The sequence below is a fragment of the Podarcis gaigeae genome (genome assembly GCF_964106915.1).
Source record: "Podarcis gaigeae genome assembly, chromosome: 14".
NCBI classification, from domain to species: domain Eukaryota; kingdom Metazoa; phylum Chordata; class Lepidosauria; order Squamata; family Lacertidae; genus Podarcis; species Podarcis gaigeae.
In genome coordinates, this window is record NC_139690.1 from 16,104,259 (window position 1) to 16,123,190 (window position 18,932).

Below are 18,932 nucleotides of genomic sequence, written 5' to 3' on the forward strand. Positions count from 1 at the left end.
GCGTGCAGCGTGTTTGGAATGCTCTGGTCCTCCCCTGCGCGCTCTCCCGGGTGGCGACGGAGCGGGCGGCTGCCTTGGCAGAGCTGCCCGAGGAGGGAAGCTCTTGCCAGCTGCTCGGCCGGGGCATCGGCCCTGGAAACGCCTCTGCTTTCCCTTGGCTGGAGACTCCTCCGCGTGCAGCTCTTGCTGCGCCCGGAGTGGAGGGATCATGTCGGTAGCGGGCCTGAAGAAGCAGTTCCACAAAGCCAGCCAGGTAAGAGTAGCTTTAGGCGCTGAGGAAGATGGTTTGTTTGGTAGAAACCTTGCAACCCTCCGTGCCAAGCTCGGAGGAATTGCATAGCACTTTTTATCACCTGCTCTTTTATGTCGGGTCTTATCTATAGCTCCGTATTGCCTACACGGACTGGCAGCAGCCAATCCGACCTGGAGATGCTGGCTGTGGTTGAACCCGGGACCTTTGTTATGCAGAGTAGGTGCTCTGCGTTTCCCCAGTGAATTGCTCCACCTGAGAATCTCGGGGGATGTGCTGCCCGTTGGATTTCCCTATCAGATTTTCCTGGGTGCATTGGACCTGGGCTCTCTTCTCCTGGGCCATTTTGCACATTATGTGGAAGTGAATTTGTGTTTGCTCAGAAAAGAGTTGTACCAGTCACCGGTCCCCCATGGACCCCTGTAGCCAGATGCGTATTTTGCAAATGCCAAGCTTGTGATGTTTGTACATATTTAGGGAACACATCGTTGCATGCAGAGAGAGAGAGAGAGAGAGAGAAAATGTGGGGAGAGGTGAAGAAAGGAAGTCCAGATATCGCTTTGGACAATCCTTTTCCTGCTCTCCCAGGCGTAGCAACTCCTTTGCCATATCCAGTTTACCTCTTGGGTAACCCCTCTCAGGGAATTCAACTTTCCCCCTCCTCTGGAGCTGATCATGCTTACTCTGGATTAAGCTCTGTTATTGTATGATGGAACACGCTCTTAAGTAAGCAACCTATATCTGTTTAATTCTTCCATCTTCCGTGCCATAGCAGCATTGGAGGGGTGGTTATTATTTCTGATTCTGTATTTCCAGGCCTCACTAGCTCTTGTGCTAGGTGCTGTATTTGTATGCCATTAAGCCCATGTTTCTGTGTTGTCCACCCCTCGCTCCATAGTCCTGCTTAGTCTAACACATGGGAATTAAACAGACCGTCTTGGATGATTGGGTTGGGTGCCCATTATATGCTAATGATGTTGGTTGGTAGATCTCCAGATCAACATGTTGGTTGGTTTGTAGGAGGTTCTGTGATGTGTGTTTTCCAGTGCTTTGTGCTTTGGAGGGGATATTGTGTTTTTGGTTTAGATTTGCTGCGGATTTGTATTTTTCTGAAAGAGAAGTCCTGTTTGCCTCTCTCAGCCTCCCTCAATCCTGGATGTCAGAGATGGGCAGCCTTGAGCTGTCCTGGCCTCTCTATGTGGCCCTCAGAACCCTCACATGACTCACCAGCCCTGTCTCACATCCTCCTTGAGCATTTATGGATGACTGGAACAAATGTGGGCTTTCAGTCCTGGTGTCTTTGGCTTGTTTAAGGGTGCAAGAGGTGGACTAAAAAAGGTTCCCTACCCTTGTCGTACGTTAGTGAATGGACTTCATAATCCTCTACAGACTTTTATATGCCCGTTACCTTTTTTTCCATCTGCAAGGATGCTGTTCTCTTCTTCTTTACAGACATTTGGTTGTATCTCTTCCGCTCTATTTACTCCCTAACCCTTCACAAATAAGTCGCCCCTTCTTTCCTCCAAGGCTGGTTTCCTTTTCTTCCATTGCCAAAGAGAAAGGTATCTTCGTATTACCGTATTTTTCGCTCTATAGGACGCACCAGACCATAGGACGCACCTTGTTTTAGAGGGGGAGAACAAGAAAAAAAAATTCTCCCCCTCTCTGCTCAGCGGCCCTTCAGCGAAGCGGGAGGAGAAACGGAGCCCCTTCCATTTCTCCTCCCGCTTGGCTGAAGGGGCGCTGCGCAGCTCTCCCTCTCTGCTGAAGCCAGGAGAGTCTTGCTCTCTCGGCTTCAGTGAAAGGAACATGAAGCCTCCGGAGTGCAGCGGGAACTCGTGCTGCTCTCCGAAGGCTTCAGCAAAAGCAACATGAAGCCTCCGGAGCACGGAGGGAGCTCTCCCTCTGCGCTTCGGAGGCTTCGCGTTGCTATCGCTGAAGCCAAGGAGCCTGCCTTCGCTCCATAGGACGCACACACATTTCCCCTTAAATTCTGGAGGGGGAAAAGTGCGTCCTATAGAGTGAAAAATACGGTAATTCTTTGCAGCACGCTTAGGTGGTGGTTTGTTGTGCTGCGAAGCTTTAAAGTGATTTGAAATGATCCAGTCCATCTTGGTGTTGGAAACTGCCTTATACCGAGTCAGAGCCTTGGTCTATTTAGCTCAGTGATGTCTGCACTGATTGGCAGGAGCTCTTCAGGGTCTCATGCAGGCACTCTTTCCTAGTCCTACCTGGAGATGCCAGGAATTGAACCTTCTACGTGTCAATGTGACCATTTGGCCACAAATGGTCAAAGTGTGAGAGTGCCTTTCAAACTTGGGCTTCTAAAACAGACCTTTAACTTGCCAACAGTTTGTTAATTAGATATATATTCCACCTTTCTTCCAAGGATCTCAAGGGCACATACCTGATTCTTCTCCCCGACCCCACCCCAGTTTTCCCAATTCTGTGATAGTTTAGGCCAAGAAATAGTTGACTGGCCCAAAGTCAACTATTTCCAATCCAATCATTTATTGTGTTTGACTAAAAGCCATTACAAATTCGATTACATATCCAGCAAGTCAATTAAAGCCTGCTAAAAGAAATCCAGAGATATACATCCACTTACAATAAGTCAAATTAATGAATTGCCTGCACAGTCAATGGCATTGTCTTTTATATAGCTAGTGCAAATACTTTTAGCGGCTTTAGCAAATAGGGCTGTTTTGTTTGTGACAAGCGGATTGCAATCAGATAATATATTTTCACGTCAGAGTTCTGACCCTGTAGCGGTGCCAACATCTGTTATAAAAATCTCTTTCTGGAGTTTTGATAGAGCTGACAATGGAGTATATAATGGGGGAGATCTTCTACCTCACCTACCCCACAAATACAAAGTCTTAAATGTCTTGGAACTTTTCTGTATCTTCCACTTAAGACTGATGTAGGCATTGTTTGAAAACGGGGAGCTGTAAATGCAGTTCTCAGGGAGGCAAAGGTAAGTGACTGCAAGAATTGAGCTTTGGTGTGGTTAAAGGTAAAGGGACCCCTAACCATTAGGTCCAGTCGTAACCGACTCTGGGGTTGCGGTGCTCATCTCGCTTTACTGGCCGAGGGAGCCAGCGTACAGCTTCCGGGTCATGTGGCCAGCATGACTAAGCCGCTTCTGGCGAACCAGAGCAGCGCACAGAAACGCTGTTTACCTTCCTGCCATACTGGGACCTATTTATCTACTTGTACTGGTGTGCTTTCGAACTGCTAGGTTGGCAGAAGCAGGGACCGAGCAATGGGAGCTCACCCCGTCGCGGGGATTCGAACCGCCAACCTTCTGATCAGCAAGTCCTAGGCTCTGTGGTTTAACCCACAGCGCCACCTTGGTGTGGTTAGATTTCAGCAAATAGTACCAATGGGAGAATTTTGAGATATGGATTAGAGATAAATATTGCTCGTTATCCTGTTTATAAATCCAAATCCAATCCTGAGGAGGCTTTTAATTAAAGTCAACTAGTTTCATGGCTGAGTGGCAATTTGAACCTTAGCCTTCCCCATCTTAGTCCACCCATCTGGACTATAGTGTGTGAAAACAAGATGAACTGGCTTGCAACTCTTTGCATGTTGGTATAGTGGCATTCCTTCCCCTTCTGGTTGAGAATGTACTGCAAATAAATGACTAACATAGGCATGTGTGGGCAGAGATGCCTGTAAAATGGTTTCAAATGACTTTGGTGATAAGTTTTTTTTTTCTGGGCTCAATTAGCAGGCTGCTCAGACTTGTCTAAGCTCCTTTTGTTCCCTTAAACCTTTGTGTTGCACTGTTTTCTGGTGGGATTTGATCACATATAATTGAAGGGGAAGGCATCCGTCCGGTTGTGCCGATGCAAGTGTACCATGGCATTTCTTCTTTCTCCCAGCGGTCCTCCCTCCTTTGGTCACTGCTGTGGATACACAACCTGACTGATCCAGGCACGGTGGTCATCTGCAAGGGATTTCCACATGGGGGGGCGGGATTGATGTTGCCAGCCTTTGTGTCATGTTTGCAGACATCTTCGTAATGCTGAGTTTGTCTGCCAATGGGCCTGGTGCCGGAAACCAGATCCCCATACAGCATGTCCTTGGGGATCCTGTCATCTTCCATTCTGTGGGCATGATCAAGCCAGCGTGGACGTCATTGAGGCAGAAGTGTAAATATGCTGGGAATCTGAGCTTGGAGAGCACATATTGGACTCACACTGTCCATGGAGGCACAGGTCAAATCTGTGTCCAGGGCAGCTGTTTATCAGCTCCATCTGGTACGCAGGCTGAGACCCTACCTGCCTGCGGACTGTCTCGCCAGAGTGGTGCATGCTCTGGTTGGACTACTGCAATGCGCTCTACGTGGGGCTACCCGGAAACTACAACTAATCCAGAATGCGGCAGCTAGACTGGTGACTGGTGACGGCCGCCGAGACCACATAACACCGGTCTTGAAAGACCTACATTGGCTCCCAGTACGTTTCCGAGCACAATTCAAAGTGCTGCTGCTGACCTTTAAAGCCCTAAATGGCCTCGGTCCAGGATACCTGAAGGAACGTCTCCACCTCCATCGTTCTGCCTGGACACTGAGGTCCAGCGCCGAGGGCCTTCTGGCGGTTCCCTCATTGCGAGAAGCAAAGCTACAGGGAACTAGGCAGAGGGCCTTCTCGGTAGTGGCGCCCACCTGTGGAACGCCCTCCCATCAGATGTCAAAGAGATAAACAACTACCTGACATTCAGAAGACATCTTAAGGCAGCCCTGTTCAGGGAAGTTTTTAATGTATGACATATTAGTGTATTTTTGGTATTTGTGGAAGCCGCCCAGAGTGGCTGGGGAAACCCAGCCAGATGGGCGGGGTACAAATAAAATATAATAATAATAATAATAATAATAATAATAATAATAATAATAATATTGGTTTGAGACTTTGAGGTTTGCCAAGTGATGCTCAAAATCTTCCTGATGCAGTGCATATGGAAGGTGTTGAAGTATAATTCCTGGCTGGTATAAGTTGCCCACAACTCACTTCCATAAACCAGCATGTTCAACACTCAAGCCTGGTAGATCTTCATCTTGGTATTCAATGTTATTTTCCCATACCCTTCTGGAGGGGCGAGCCATTGCCGTAGCTGCCTTGCCAATATGCTTGACCAGCTCAGCTTTGATTGAACTGGTTATGGTGCAGCCCAGGTCAACAGAATCATCTACCACCTCAAGCGTGTGGTCATCAGTGCTGATGCGTGGAGAGTGGGATAGAGGACTCAGCTACACTGAGTCAATTACAGACGTACCCTGGAAGTTGAACATTTGACTTCCAAAACGTTCGGGAACCAAGGCATGGCTTCTGATTGGCGGCAGGAAGTTCCTACAGCCAATCGGAAGCTGCGGAAGTCACATTGGACGTTCGGGTTCCAAAGAGTGTTTGAAAACTGGAACAATCACTTCCGGTTTTCTGGTTTTTGATCGTTCAGGAGCCACTAGAGAGAATTGTCTGCTGCAGCGCTTTTTATTACATGGCAACCAAGTGTTTTGCTTATGTGAAAGATACTTTGTCCACTTACTCCCCACTCAGAAGCTTAAAACTAATGAGGAGCCACTTTTTTGGGTGCTGGGCAGGGGGGAATTTGACATTTTATTTAATTACATTCAGGGCTTGCCCACACCTCTGCTTGTCTTGCACATAGAAAGCTCGGGTCCCATGCTTTCTAGCAGACAGGTCTGAGTGGTTTTTCATTTGTCCTACCACTTTCCCCAAGCAAAACTGATTGATGATTGTTCCCATTCAGCAGTAAACAGCAGGTTTTCCCAAGAGAAAGACAAGCCATAAGGAATTGTGATTGTGACTGAGCCCTAAGGAAAGTTTTAAGCTTGATGGTTACTCACGCAAGGCACAATACTTAGTTTCAGACAAATGCTCCTAACAGAAAACTTTAAACTTTAAAACCTCAGCACTCTTACTAAAACTAGACTTGGGATACACACTCCCTCCCTAGAATGACTATTACTGTTACTATACCAGCAACACTTCTCCAGCCTCTAGGATTTTTATTTTCCCCTCAGGAAATCAAACCAGGATGCCCTCCCTAGCTAACCCCTATAATCCCTATCACCACAGGTCTCTTTCTCCCCAGGTCCCTATTTGACTGGCTGACAATCCCCATCTAACAGTGGGGCTACGTTTGAAGGTGACTCGGAAACTGCAATTCATCCAGAATGCGGCAGCTAGACTGGTGGCTGGGAGTGGCCACCGAGACCATATAACACCGGTCCTGAAAGACCTACATTGGCTCCCAAGTACGTTTCCGAGCACAATTCAAAGTGTTGGTGCTGACCTTTAAAGCTATAAATGGCCTCAGCCCAGTATACCTGAAGGAGCGTCTCCACCCCATCACTGAGGTCCAGCGCCGAGGGCCTTCTGGCGGTTCCCTCCCTGCGAGAAGTGAGGTTACAGGGAACCAGGCAGAGGGCCTTCTTGGTAGTGGCGCCTGCCCTGTGGAATGTCCTCCCAGCAGATGTCAAGGAAATAAACAACTATCTGACTTTTAGAAGACATCTGTTTAGGGGAGTTTTTAATGTTTGATCTTTTATCGTGTTTTGAATGTACTGTTGGGAGCCGCCCAGAGTGGCTGGGGAAACCCAGCCAGATGGGTGGGGTATAAATAAATTATTATTATTATTATTATTATTATTATTATTATTATTATTATTATTATTATTTCAGGGCAGTTCACAAGATAAAAATGCAACATACTTTTAGAATGCTACGTGAAGTTTCCCTTTTGATCAATCTTGCATCATTATAACACCCTTAACACTGCAAGGGTATTACCGTATTTTTCCTTCTATAACACGCAGATTTTTTCTTCTAAAAAGGAAGGGGAAATGTCTGTGCGTGTTATAGAGCGAATGTGTGGTCCCTGGAGCCGAAAAATCATGCAAAAATCAAATCGCGGCGCTGCACGCTGCACGGAGAAGCGAAACCTGAAAAGAGGAAGCGGCTGCTTTCCTGCATTCTGCCTCAGGGTCTTACTGCCCACCCTCCTCTGTTTCGTTGCTGTGTTTGCTGAAACGGAACAAAGAGCAGGAAAAGCCCCTCCCCTCCAGGCAAGCTCCGGTGCTGCTGGGGGAGAGGGAGAGAGAGGGGGGAAGGGAGAGAGAGAGGGGGGAGGGAGAGAGAGAGAGAGAGAGAGAGAGATGGCTGGCTTGGGTGGGGGGGAAACTTTTGCCTTTCTTTCCTCCCTCCCGTTAAATCCCTCTCCTGCATTCTTAGCCAGCTGCTTCTCTGCACACCCCTCTAATGTCCCATCTTTGTTTTTCCTTCGCTCCCCACTTAAAATGTGGTTACAAAGCATGGATCCTCAGGATCCTTGCATTGGGTCACCCCAAATTCACCATCAGATCACATAGCATGTCCATGGCTACAGCCTGCCCCCCCAAAATCACGCACCCACTGTTGCCTGGGGCTGCAATGGTGCAAAAATGTGGTTAAAAAGCATGGATCCACAGGAATTCTCAGGATTTTGGCATTGGGTCAGCCCAAATTCACCATCAGAGCACATAGCATGTCCATGGCTACAGCCTGCCCCCCAAAAAATCACGCACCCACTGTTGCCTGGGGCTGCAATGGTGCAAAAACGTGGTTACAAACCATGGATCCACAGGAATTCTCAGGATTTTGGCATTGGGTCAGCCCAAATTCACCATCAGATCACATGTCTGTGGCCACAGCATGAAGCACAAAAATGATACATCCACTGTTTCATTCAGAATGTTTTTTCCCTTGTTTTCCTCCTCTAAAAATGATGTGCGTGTTATGGTCAGGTGCGTGCTATAGAGCGAAAAATACGGTACTTGTTTCTTATCACAGGCTGGCTTTCAGTTTTTGTTTGTTTGTTAAGGCTTTCGTAATAGAAGAAAAGAAAACATTTCAGAGGTAAGATCAGGTCCTTCCTGATCAACTGCGAGTTCTGTTTGCTTAAAGCAGCCTTTCCCAATCTGGATGTTGGATGCTCTCTGGATGTTGTTAGATTCCAACTCGCAAGGGGCATTTCTGATTCCCTCACCTTCTCTATCCACCTATTCTGCAACTCAGGGTCCCCACACCCTCCATAAATTGGCTTGTCTTGGAAAGGAGGATGCAGAAAGTCTAATGCAGCTGCAGAAACTTCCCTGCAGTTCTCTGGGCCCCTGGAGAATGCCTGGCGGGCTGGGGTTGGGGCTCCGCAAAGCGATCTAGGTGAGACAGGTATAGGAGCCCTGAGAGAACAAAACGTTGGCAACGCAAGTAGACAGAAGGAAGTCAACCCATATTCAACTTCTGCATATCCAGCTGGAGCTGCCTACCCCAACTTCCCCTGAACCTTCTACGGGGTCTTCTCCCTTCTTCCACCCTCCTCCCACTAGTAACTGCCTCTTTCCCCTCAGCCACCGTTTGTGACATCACAGGAAGTTTGTAGACAGCGGCAACTGATAGGGATGCATCTGCACAGCCTCCCATCCCGGTACTGGAAAGGGGAATGTCATGAACGTTACTTAGATGTATTTAGAAATTCATTGATTTAGAAGTAGAAGATGGTTTACTTAAGCTCTGTTGTCGCCTTCATTGCTTTCATGGGTGCTTTCGGGGAAAGCCTCGTCAACTTCTGACATCCCTGAAAGGCAAACACAGATACGGTGAGGGGAATGGCCCTCATTCAACAGCATCATCCAGGCATCTCCACTGACCAGCCTGCCAACGTCCACCCATGAATATCAAGTGGTTCATTCACTCAGAGGGCAGCCAACACCACTGACCTGCATCTACTCTCCATTCATACTTACCCCAGCATCAGTCCACAAATATCCACACAGCTTTTGTCAACAGCCTTCTGAAGGTGAATTTCAGTCAGCTTACATGCACAACAAACTTCAGTCCTGCAACATCCTGGGCTTCCACATGCTAATCATATCAGCTTCCTTTTCCCCCCTTTTTTCCATTTTATAACACAAATAAAGAACACAAACAAAACAACAAACAATACAAACAAATTCTTGTCATATCCTTATTTTTCTAAACATTGTTAAGTGGGCTTCCCCAAGTCCCACCTATCTGATTTTCATTTTACTTCATCTTTAGCAGTTTACACAGTGGCGTAGCGTGGGTTGTCAGCACCCGGGGCAAGGCAAGTAATTTGTGCCCCCTAATCCATGGATTTGTGCCCCCTAACCCTAACCCCCAGATGTTGCGCCCGGTGCGGCCCCCCCTGTACTCCCCACGCTACGCCACTGAGTTTACATATAACATCTTTTTTTTAATCACACTTAGAATAACTTCACATTTTATCACTTACAAAGAATACTATTTTAAAATACACTATCATCTACTTCTGACCCTACAGCCTATATCCACTTCCAAAGCTATTCAAAGATTTAAATATGAATCACATCAGCTTCTGTCCACCAACAATTGCCAGCAGCGGCGGAGCGTATGCCCACGCTGCCCAGGGCGGGTGCGCTCTCAAGGGGGGTGTGGCGCAGAGAGTGGCATCCCAGGCACGGGATAGCCGCTAGGATGCCTGGAGTGGCACACGCGCCCTGCAGCCGGGGGCAGAGCGAGCCACTCACGGGGGCAAAGCGAGCCATCCATGGCGGACATTCGGTGCGCCACCTGCCTGCGACTTCCAAGCCTCCCCCAAGCTGTCAAAATGAAGAGGGAAGGGGGAATTCCACAGTTCAGGGTAGGCTTGGGAGTCGCAGGTGGACGGCACACCGTATGTCACCCCCCTCAGTGAGGGCACCTGGGACGGACTGCCCCTACACCCCTGACCGCCAGCTTCTGCCAGGTCCATCGCCAGCTTCCAGCCACGGATATCAGCCGCTTTCATGCCGCGATCCTGCCCAGCAGGTCCACTTGCCTTCTTGTTGCTTCACAGCATCCCATTGATGGATGATTACCTCCTTCCATCTGCCACTTCACCTCCCTGTGGAAGGAGGCACCAAGTGTTGAATAACACGGCTGTTGTCCATTGTGTCCTCCTCAAGCTTTCGCCTTGGCATTCCCCTTGGGCTGCTTTTGTATACAGTGGTGCCCCGCAAGACGAATGCCTCACAAGACGAAAAACTCGCTAGACGAAAGAGTTTTCCGTTTTTTGAGGTGCTTCGCAAGACGAATTTCCCTATGGGCTTGCTTCGCAAGACGAAACGTCTTGCGAGTTCTTGCGAGTTTGTTTCCTTTTTCTTAAAGCCGCTAAGCCGTTAATAGCCGCTAATAGCCGTGCTTCGCAAGACGAAAAAACCGCAAGACGAAGAGACTTACGGAACGAATTAATTTCGTCTTGCGAGGCACCACTGTATCCACTGAGCTGCCATGTGCTTTTGTGACATCACAGGACATCCACAGCCAATAGCAGCAGCTGGAGAGGCATCATCATCATCACCTCAGGCCTCACAGTGGTGGGTGTGGCTCAGCGGCCATTTGCCCCTTTGCTTGTTTATGGTGTACAGCTCACTCCTTATTTGTAATGACACCAGAGAAAGGCATGCCATAAATCTATAGGGGCGTGTGTGTCATTTTTTATCCTGATGGCTGCATTCCCTTGGGTCAATTTTTCCATGTATGGGAGCCAACTCCTAGGGGCCGAGGTCTCTTCACCCCCTCCCAAATATTGATTAGTTTCAGTTGCATCAGGTGTGCTTGAGAGAACACCTGTTTGGCTTGAATAATAGATTAGAGAAGCCAGTATAAGTTACAATTTCAGCTGAATTTGGGGAAACCACTTGAAGCATCTGCTGTGTTGAGCTATTTTAGTTGCTTTTGTTTGATTTGTTCATTGCAAACAGCTGAAAGCCTTTAAATTTTGATAATAAACCTGATTTACAATAGAGGTTGAATAATTTTTATCTGAATGTATGACTTAGTGTGATTGGTACTTTTATCTATGGATATAAGTAATAATTCTGTGAACTGCCCTGAGACCCCTGAGTATAGGGCGGTATATAAATTCAATTTTCACCATATTTTTTGCTCCATAAGATGCACCTGACCATAACACGCACCAAGTTTTTAGAGGAGGAAAACAAGAAAAAAACTATTCTGAAAGAAACATTGGATGTATGATTTTTGTGGTTCATGCTGTGGCCACAGACATGTTATTTGACAGTGAGTTTGGGGTAAAGGTAAAGGGCCCCCTGACCATTAGGTCTAGTCGTGGCTGACTCGGGGGTTGCGGCGCTCATCTCACTTTATTGGCCGAGGGAGCCGGCGTACAGTTTCCAGGTCATGTGTCCAGTATGAGTAAGCTGCTTCTGGTGAACCAGAGCAGCGCACGGAAACGCTGTTTACCTTCCCGCCGGAGTGGTACCTATTTATCTACTTGCACTTTGACGTGCTTTCGAACTGCTAGGTTGGCAGGAGCAGGGACCCAATGCAAAAATCCTGAGAATCCATGTGGATCTGTGCTTTGTAACCACGTTTTTTGCCATTGTGGCCCCACGCAACAGTGGGTGCTTGGTTTTTTGGGTGCAGGCTGTAGCCATGGACATGCTATGTGATCTGATGGTGAATTTGGGGTGACCCAGTGCAAAAATCCTGAGGATACATGTGGATCCGTGCTTTGCAACCACGTTACAAGGAAGAAAAAAGTGTGTCTTATGGAGTGAAAAATACGGTAAGAATAATAATGCACAATGAATGCCCATGGGTATGGCGATGGATTGTTCTCCCTTCAATGCTGTCCCTCCTTAGACATTCAAAAGAACATGTAAACCCTCAACTGTATCCAGGAATTGCGGGGGGTGGGGGGCACTTTCCACTGTCAAAGTCTGCATTGTGCTGGCTCCATGCCCTCCACTCCTGACCTTTCAAGTGGTGAGCACAGAGATCTGCAAAGAGAGTCTTAGCAGCATTCAGGCAAGCATGGATAGAATCTCCCTGCTGACCCAAGAACTCGATTCATGCAAAGTGGGGTCTCCTGGATCATTGATGACAGGCCCAGCACGTGCCCCCACTTCGTTTGGAGCTCCCCATGTTCTTCTTCTGAGCAGGGGGCTGCAGTTAGATGCCTTCTCTTTAAACACCTATCCCAGTACAGAGATGTGTTTCTGGACCTAGTTCCATCAAGACACACTCCTTGCAGCAAAAATTCCTCCCATGTGCATATCTCCTTTATTGAATTGGGATAAATGAATGGAATTCTTGCTAAAAAAACAACAGCAGTGAAAACGGCTGCAAAACATTTATGCTGCGGCATGTCTAGAGAGTTGTCAACAGTGCCTGTGAACGTGTCGCCTGTGGAAATATCTGTTTTCCAAAATAGGAATGGCTCAGCCTCTCTTACATGATAGATTTAATTAGTCCTGGTCTATATGAACTCTGTGAAACAGGGTGTATCTACATTTTTTAAAAAAACCAAAACCATTGCCTTTGCGGTGATTAAATCTGACCTCTTCCCAACAGGGTGTCTATAAAATTAGGGATGTGAAACAATGGGGGTTTTGAGCCTCCTGCTGCGCAGGCCCACGCATTGGGGCAGAATCTTCTGCTAAAATAATTTAAAGATTTTGACCCCCTGCTGGTTTGCAAGCTAGCAGAGCATTGATGCTGCGTAAACATTTGCCATCTGGGAGCTCTAGAGGAGCAGCTGTTGAGGCTGGTGGTAGGTGGATTGCAGAAGGATTCATCTATGTAAAGGTCCTCCGTTGGAAAAATGGGCCCACGATTGCTCCTAACTGTGGTGAACAACTGTTTAACAGAAGAAGATGTTATTTCAGCAGCAGCGAGTTTTCAAGTTCCCCCAGAACTCTGCATCAGGCGAAACGTTACACAAACTAGGAAGTGGATGGGGGATGAGGACAAAATCGAAAATTTTAAAAAGTACAAAAATGTAGACTGGATGTTTCACCATTCGGTCAGGTTTTAGTCTCAGCTACAGGATGCATATTGCTACATTCACGCTATATATTTAAAGCACTACAAAGGAACCTTAAAAAGTCATGATTTCCCCCAGAGAATTCTGGGACATTATATTTACTGGTGTCTGAAGTTTATACCCTGCTTTTTGATGGTTGATCATTCCAATTCTTGAGTTTCTCAGATAAGTACAGTGCTTACACTTTGTTCCCAGTTACATATAGACCACATTCACACTATGATACCACTTTAAACAGTCATGGCTTCCCCCTCCAAAGAATTCTGGGAACAGTGATTAGTTAAAGAAGGCACCTATATACCTCCAGAGCTACAGTTTCAAGAGTATTTAATAATGAACTTCTCTTCCCATGGAACTCTGGGAATTGTAGTTCTGTTAGGGGAATTGGGTTCTTCTAACAACTCTCAGCAGGGACGTGAGTGGCACTGTAGGTTAAACCACAGAGCCTAGGACTTGCCGATCAGAAGGTCAGCAGTTTGAATCCCCGCAACGGGGTGAGCTTCCGTTGCTCGGTCCCAGCTCCTGCCAACCTAGCAGTTCGAAAGCACGTCAAAGTGCAAGTAGATAAATAGGTACCGCTCCGGTGGGAAGGAAAACGGTGTTTCCGTGCGCTGCTCTGGTTTGCCAGAAGCGGCTTAGTCATGCTAGCCACATGACCCGGAAGCTGTACGCCAGCTCCCTCGGCCGATAAAGCAAGATGAGCCGCAACCCCAGAGTCGGTCACGACTGGACCTAATGGTCAGGGGTCCCTTTACCCTTACTAACAACTCTCAGCACCTTTAACAAACTACAGCTTCCAGGATTCTTTAAACGTTATTCTTTTGGGGAAGCAATGTGCATTGCTTGTGCTTCAAATATATTGTGTTCACGGTGGTGCTTGTTGATGGCAAACACCAATTTTTGTGGCAATGAATTCTGTAAATTAATGATGTGCTGTGTGGAGGAGTTTATTTCTTGTCCTATATCTCCTGTCAGCTCCATTAGATGACCCTCAGATTCTGGTTACTCTTGAGAGGAGCAAAGGTGCTCTTTCCTTCTCGGCACCAGCGTCATTTATAAACCTCTGTCATACTGCAAATTAAAGAGATTCGAAGACTTTTTACAAATCACATTTCTCTGCGGTTGCTTGGAAGCTATTCAGAACATGCCCAGTTATCCCAAGCAAATGGTGTCGGTTTAAGTTAGGTTGGCAAAATAGAAATGACTTCTGAAAGGGGAGATGAGAATGCACAAAAGGAACATTCGGAAGAATGAAAGGTGAGCTTGCCTCAGGAAGCATATGATTCCTGCTGAGCTTTCTTTTAAAACCCTCAGAACAAAGACTCTGGATTGATCAAAGGCTGCACAAAAGAAGAAGCTAAGAAAAAGTGTCGCACTTGGAATACTATGCACAATTCTGGTTGAAAGGTCATTGAAGAGCTGGAAAGCGACAAATCCGCTCCACTTCCCCAGTGGGAGGGAGTTGCGGTGGACCACGTGGCCACCCACTCCCCACCGGGGGGGCGGGGGACTTTGTCCCCCGTTGCCTGGGGGATCCCGGCCACGTCAGAGCCCGGCCAGCCAATCCGCTGGCGGGGGGCATGGCCGGGGCCGTTTAAACGGAGGAGCGAGCCAGAGGACTTCCTCTTTGGCTCGCTTCCTCAATCACCCGCCCTCCCTCCCTATTTTTCAGGTAAGGCAATGGCCTTGCTATGGACTTTGGTTGGTCGCCTTGGTTGTCCGAGGGGCTTGGTAGGAATTTTTCCACTTGGCAAATTGGCACTGGCCACTTGGTTTTCGCCTACCTCATAGCAATCCTCACTACTTTGTTAGGGTTGCGGTTAGGCATTGTTTGACCTTGGGGGGGGGGGAGTGGAGGTGTGGCCATAACCTGCCCTTCCATGCTTAAGGGTATTCTGTTAAAGGAATCCAGGGGTGTTGATCTAGTCTGAAGCCCAGCTGGGGAGCTAGGGCCTTGACACGCCCCTGATGGGAACACCAGGGGGAGCTCGAGTTGGTACGCATCAACAGGGCTCCCCCTACCGGTGGTTTACCCTTACCGGACTTCCTGCACATTTTAGAGTCATAGAATTCCAGAGCTGGAAGGGACCCTGAGAATCATCTCGTCCAACTTTTGGAATATGCAGTTGTCCTATATGGGGATCGAACCTGCAACCTTAGCGTTATCAGCACCAGGCTCCAACCAACTGAGCTATCCAGCAGGACCATTCAACACTTATTAAATTTCACCCGTGGCTTAAATGGCTTCTCCCTTTCATCTTGGTGCAACTGATTTTCCTTTCTGGCTAGTCATATTTTTTCCTTTCTGGCTAGTCATATTTTTAGATCGACAACTACCGTATTTTTCTCTCTATAAGACCCACCAGATCCACAAGATGCACCTAGTTTTGGAGGAGGAAAACAAGAAAAAACATATTCTGAATCTCAGAAACCAGAACAGCAAGAGGGATCGTTACGCAGTGAAAGCAGCAATCCCTCTTGCTGTTCTGGCTTCTGCGATAGCTGCGCATCCTGCATTCACTCCATATGATGTACACACATTTCCCCTTACTTTTTAGGAGGGAAAAAGTGAGTCTTATAGAGCAAAAAATACGGTATATCTTGGTTTGGTTAAAAAACTAATAGACATAGGCTGGGTTTACAGATGTCTGGGTTTACAGATGTCTATACCCTTTTTATTTATGGATCTGTCAAGCTGCAAGTTAAGGGTAGAGCTTGTTTTTTAAACTCCACTTCCAATTACCTGTCAAAGTTCCTTAATCAACATGAATTTTTGGGCCAGAGAATGCCCTATGGACTAACTGGGCCTTTCATGAATAATGCAACACAGTTGCAAAGATGTTAGGGAGCCAATGATCTTGCAAGTTCCCAAGTATTTTAAGAATCGCCATCTTGCTTGCACCTGGCTCTTTCCAATGCTGTCCAGCATTCTTTGATTCCATAAACTCGTTAAGAATTAGATGTACGATCTGCCATACATTACATTACTGGATCCAAAATCTATGTCTTTCAGCAGTTCTGGGTCCCTTAATAAGGTCCGCATTGGAGAGAGTCATTCTTTCTGTAAATCATCAATGCACAGAGAGCATAGCAGGAAAATTGCAGGGAGCGAATTGAATGCATATACTATTTATTTAAAATATTTCTTAGCCAGCCTTGATCAAAAAGATTCCTAAGTGGTGTACAAAGCTGTGAATAAAACTATTTACCCAACATAGAAATACAACATATAAGCATAGGCAAAAGTAAGAGGCAAAGTAAACATGTAAAATTAAAATGTCATCTGAACTTCCTGGGTAAAGAAGAGGGTTTCAACCTGGCACTGAAAATACTGTAATATCAGCATGCCGTATTAAGAGCACAAGTCCCCAAAAGAGCATTTTTGGTGAATGGTTTCTTCTGCAATACTGCCTCTAACTCTGTTTGCCTCCAGACAGTCAGTATTTTGCAAGATGGATTCAAGGGCATACAGGAAATTTAGGCTTTTGCACAATTAGAGTGGATTAAAGCACTTTAAGGGACGCGGGTGGCGCTGTGGGTTAAACCACAGAGCCTAGGACTTGCTGATCGGAAGGTCGGCGGTTCGAATCCCCATGACGGGGTGAGCTCCCATTGCCCGGACCCAGCTCCTGCCAACCTAGCAGTTCGAAAGCATGTCAAAGTGCAAGTAGATAAATAGGTACCACTCTGGTGGGAAGGTAAACGGCATTTCCGTGCGCTGCTCTGGTTCGCCAAAAGCGGCTTAGTCATGCTGGCCACATGATCCGGAAGCTGTACGCCAGCTCCCTCAGCCAGTAAAGCAAGATGAGCACCGCAACCCCAGAGTCGGTCACGACTGGACCTAATAGTCAGGGGTCCCTTTATCTTTAAAGCACTTTAGCACAGCACATCCACATTCTGACTTAACATCAGGAAGAACTTTCTGATAGTAAAAGCTGATTGACAGTGGAACAGACTCCCTGGGAAGGGAGTGGACTGCCCTTCCTTGAAGGTTTTCAAGCAGAGGTTGGATGGCCATCGGTCACGGATGCTTTAGCTGAGATTCCTGCATTGCAGGGGGTTGGACTAGAATGATCATTGGAATCATATAATTCCATGATTCTAAGCAGGTTGTCTGGAGGAGCCCTTAATCTGTACACAATGACCGCTCTCCGCATAAAACAGGGGGCGACCTTTGCGTGGACGCCCACAGCCCTGGATCTGGAGTGGCCCCATCAGCATAGGCTTGGCTTTGCCTTCCCTCAGGTGGGATACCTGGAGGTCTCCGCCTACCTCAGTCAGTTGTCCAATCCCACTGTTGCCAAGGAGACCAGGCCAGGTAGGGGAGGGATTACCTGCCCACACAATAGAGGGAGGATCTTACCTGGGAATCCTCACTTGGCTCCAGAGCTGCTCCCACCCTACCCACCCTCAGTTAATGTCTTATTTTGCAGGTTAATTTTCCTTCACAGGTTTTGCAGGTTAACTTTTCTTCACAGGTATGCGGGCGCTGCTATGTTAAGGTCGCTGTTAAAGGGCCGGAAAGGAATTTCCCTGCATTGGCAGGTCTCGCCTTTCCCGTAGCAAAACATCACAACTTTGGCGGTATCAGGCCTTGGGCGGAATCCTTTAGTCTATCTTCCTCTTTGCGGCGGCGATACCAGGGTTCCCCGTTAAAGGGGTTTCTGAAGGGAGGCTTTGACCGTATGCCGAAAGGTCGTCATTGCTCTCCCCTGCGGCGGCGTAACGGGGGCGGCTATCTCTGTTTGAACATATGTTCTCCAGAGCCGGCCCATCCCCCCCCCAAACACTGGATAACCCTGATGCTCCCTAGGTCCCCGGCTGGGGACTGGGGAGGGAGAACGCCCAATGCCTGAGCCAAGGTCTACCCACATTTGAAATTTAATAAAGTTGTGGCCAATTTAATCCCATAGCACGTTGTCTAGAGTCGTTATTCCACATGACGGGGGGGGGACCGTGCGGGATCTGGGGACTCCGCCTGTCCACGCAAAACCGTATTCCTAAAGAAATGAATTTGCTGGCTCCAGACACTAGTTCTATAGCACAGGTTTGAGAGACAGTCGCCTCCATCTTTGCCCCATCTTTTTGTGCCTGCCAAACAGCCGTGTCACGCTTATGATAATATTTTATTTTCTTGTTAATTATGCTGTTTTAAATGTGCATTTTATATTTGATTTCACATAGCAATGGTGTGGTTTTTTTGAAATGTTTAAGATTTTTTTTTTCTTAACTTTGTTTGTGTTTGATATGTATTCCGTAGTTGACCTTTGCAATGTTTTATTTTGACATCTTTAAGATAATATTTTAGTATTCTGTTAATTATGTTGCTTTGACTATATACTCTATATTTGACTTCCTTCAGAAATGTTTGATTCTGGATTGTTTTATTGATGCTTTAATATGCTGTAAACCGCTTTGAGATTTTTCTTAAAAATATAAAGAGGTATAGAAATGAACTAAATAATAAAATAATAATAATAATAATCTCCATTCAACCAAACTCCAAATGACTCTTCACCAAGCCAATGTCTTATTCTGTTGTATCAGGTTGCACCATCATATAGATTCATATGGTTCCTTTAGTTAAATTAACAGTGGCAACTCTCTGTTCCCCTCTTTAAGTTCCCCTGTTCTCATATGTGTTTATCTGCTGTCATTTGGAACTGAAAGTGATCTACATGAGGTTCTTGTCCAGGCACTGAGCAGACCTGAGCCTGCTTAGATTCAGAAAGGTAGTTCCTGTGTGTTTCTACAGACTATGCCAGAGTGTAAATTTCTGGTTTCC

The 18,932-nt window shown here is 46.9% G+C and overlaps 1 protein-coding gene across 1 annotated transcript in view; it reads left to right on the forward strand.

Annotated features, from left to right (window-relative positions):
• The first annotated feature begins 36 nt into the window (after window positions 1-36).
• Window positions 37-18,932, forward strand: part of SH3GL3 (SH3 domain containing GRB2 like 3, endophilin A3) — a 47,296-nt gene continuing 28,400 nt past the window's right edge. Inside the window, exon 1 of the mRNA XM_083712820.1 lies at window positions 37-253. Within this exon, the coding sequence (XP_083568946.1) occupies window positions 209-253 (45 nt within the window). The 5' untranslated portion in view covers window positions 37-208. The remainder of the gene's footprint in view (window positions 254-18,932) is intronic.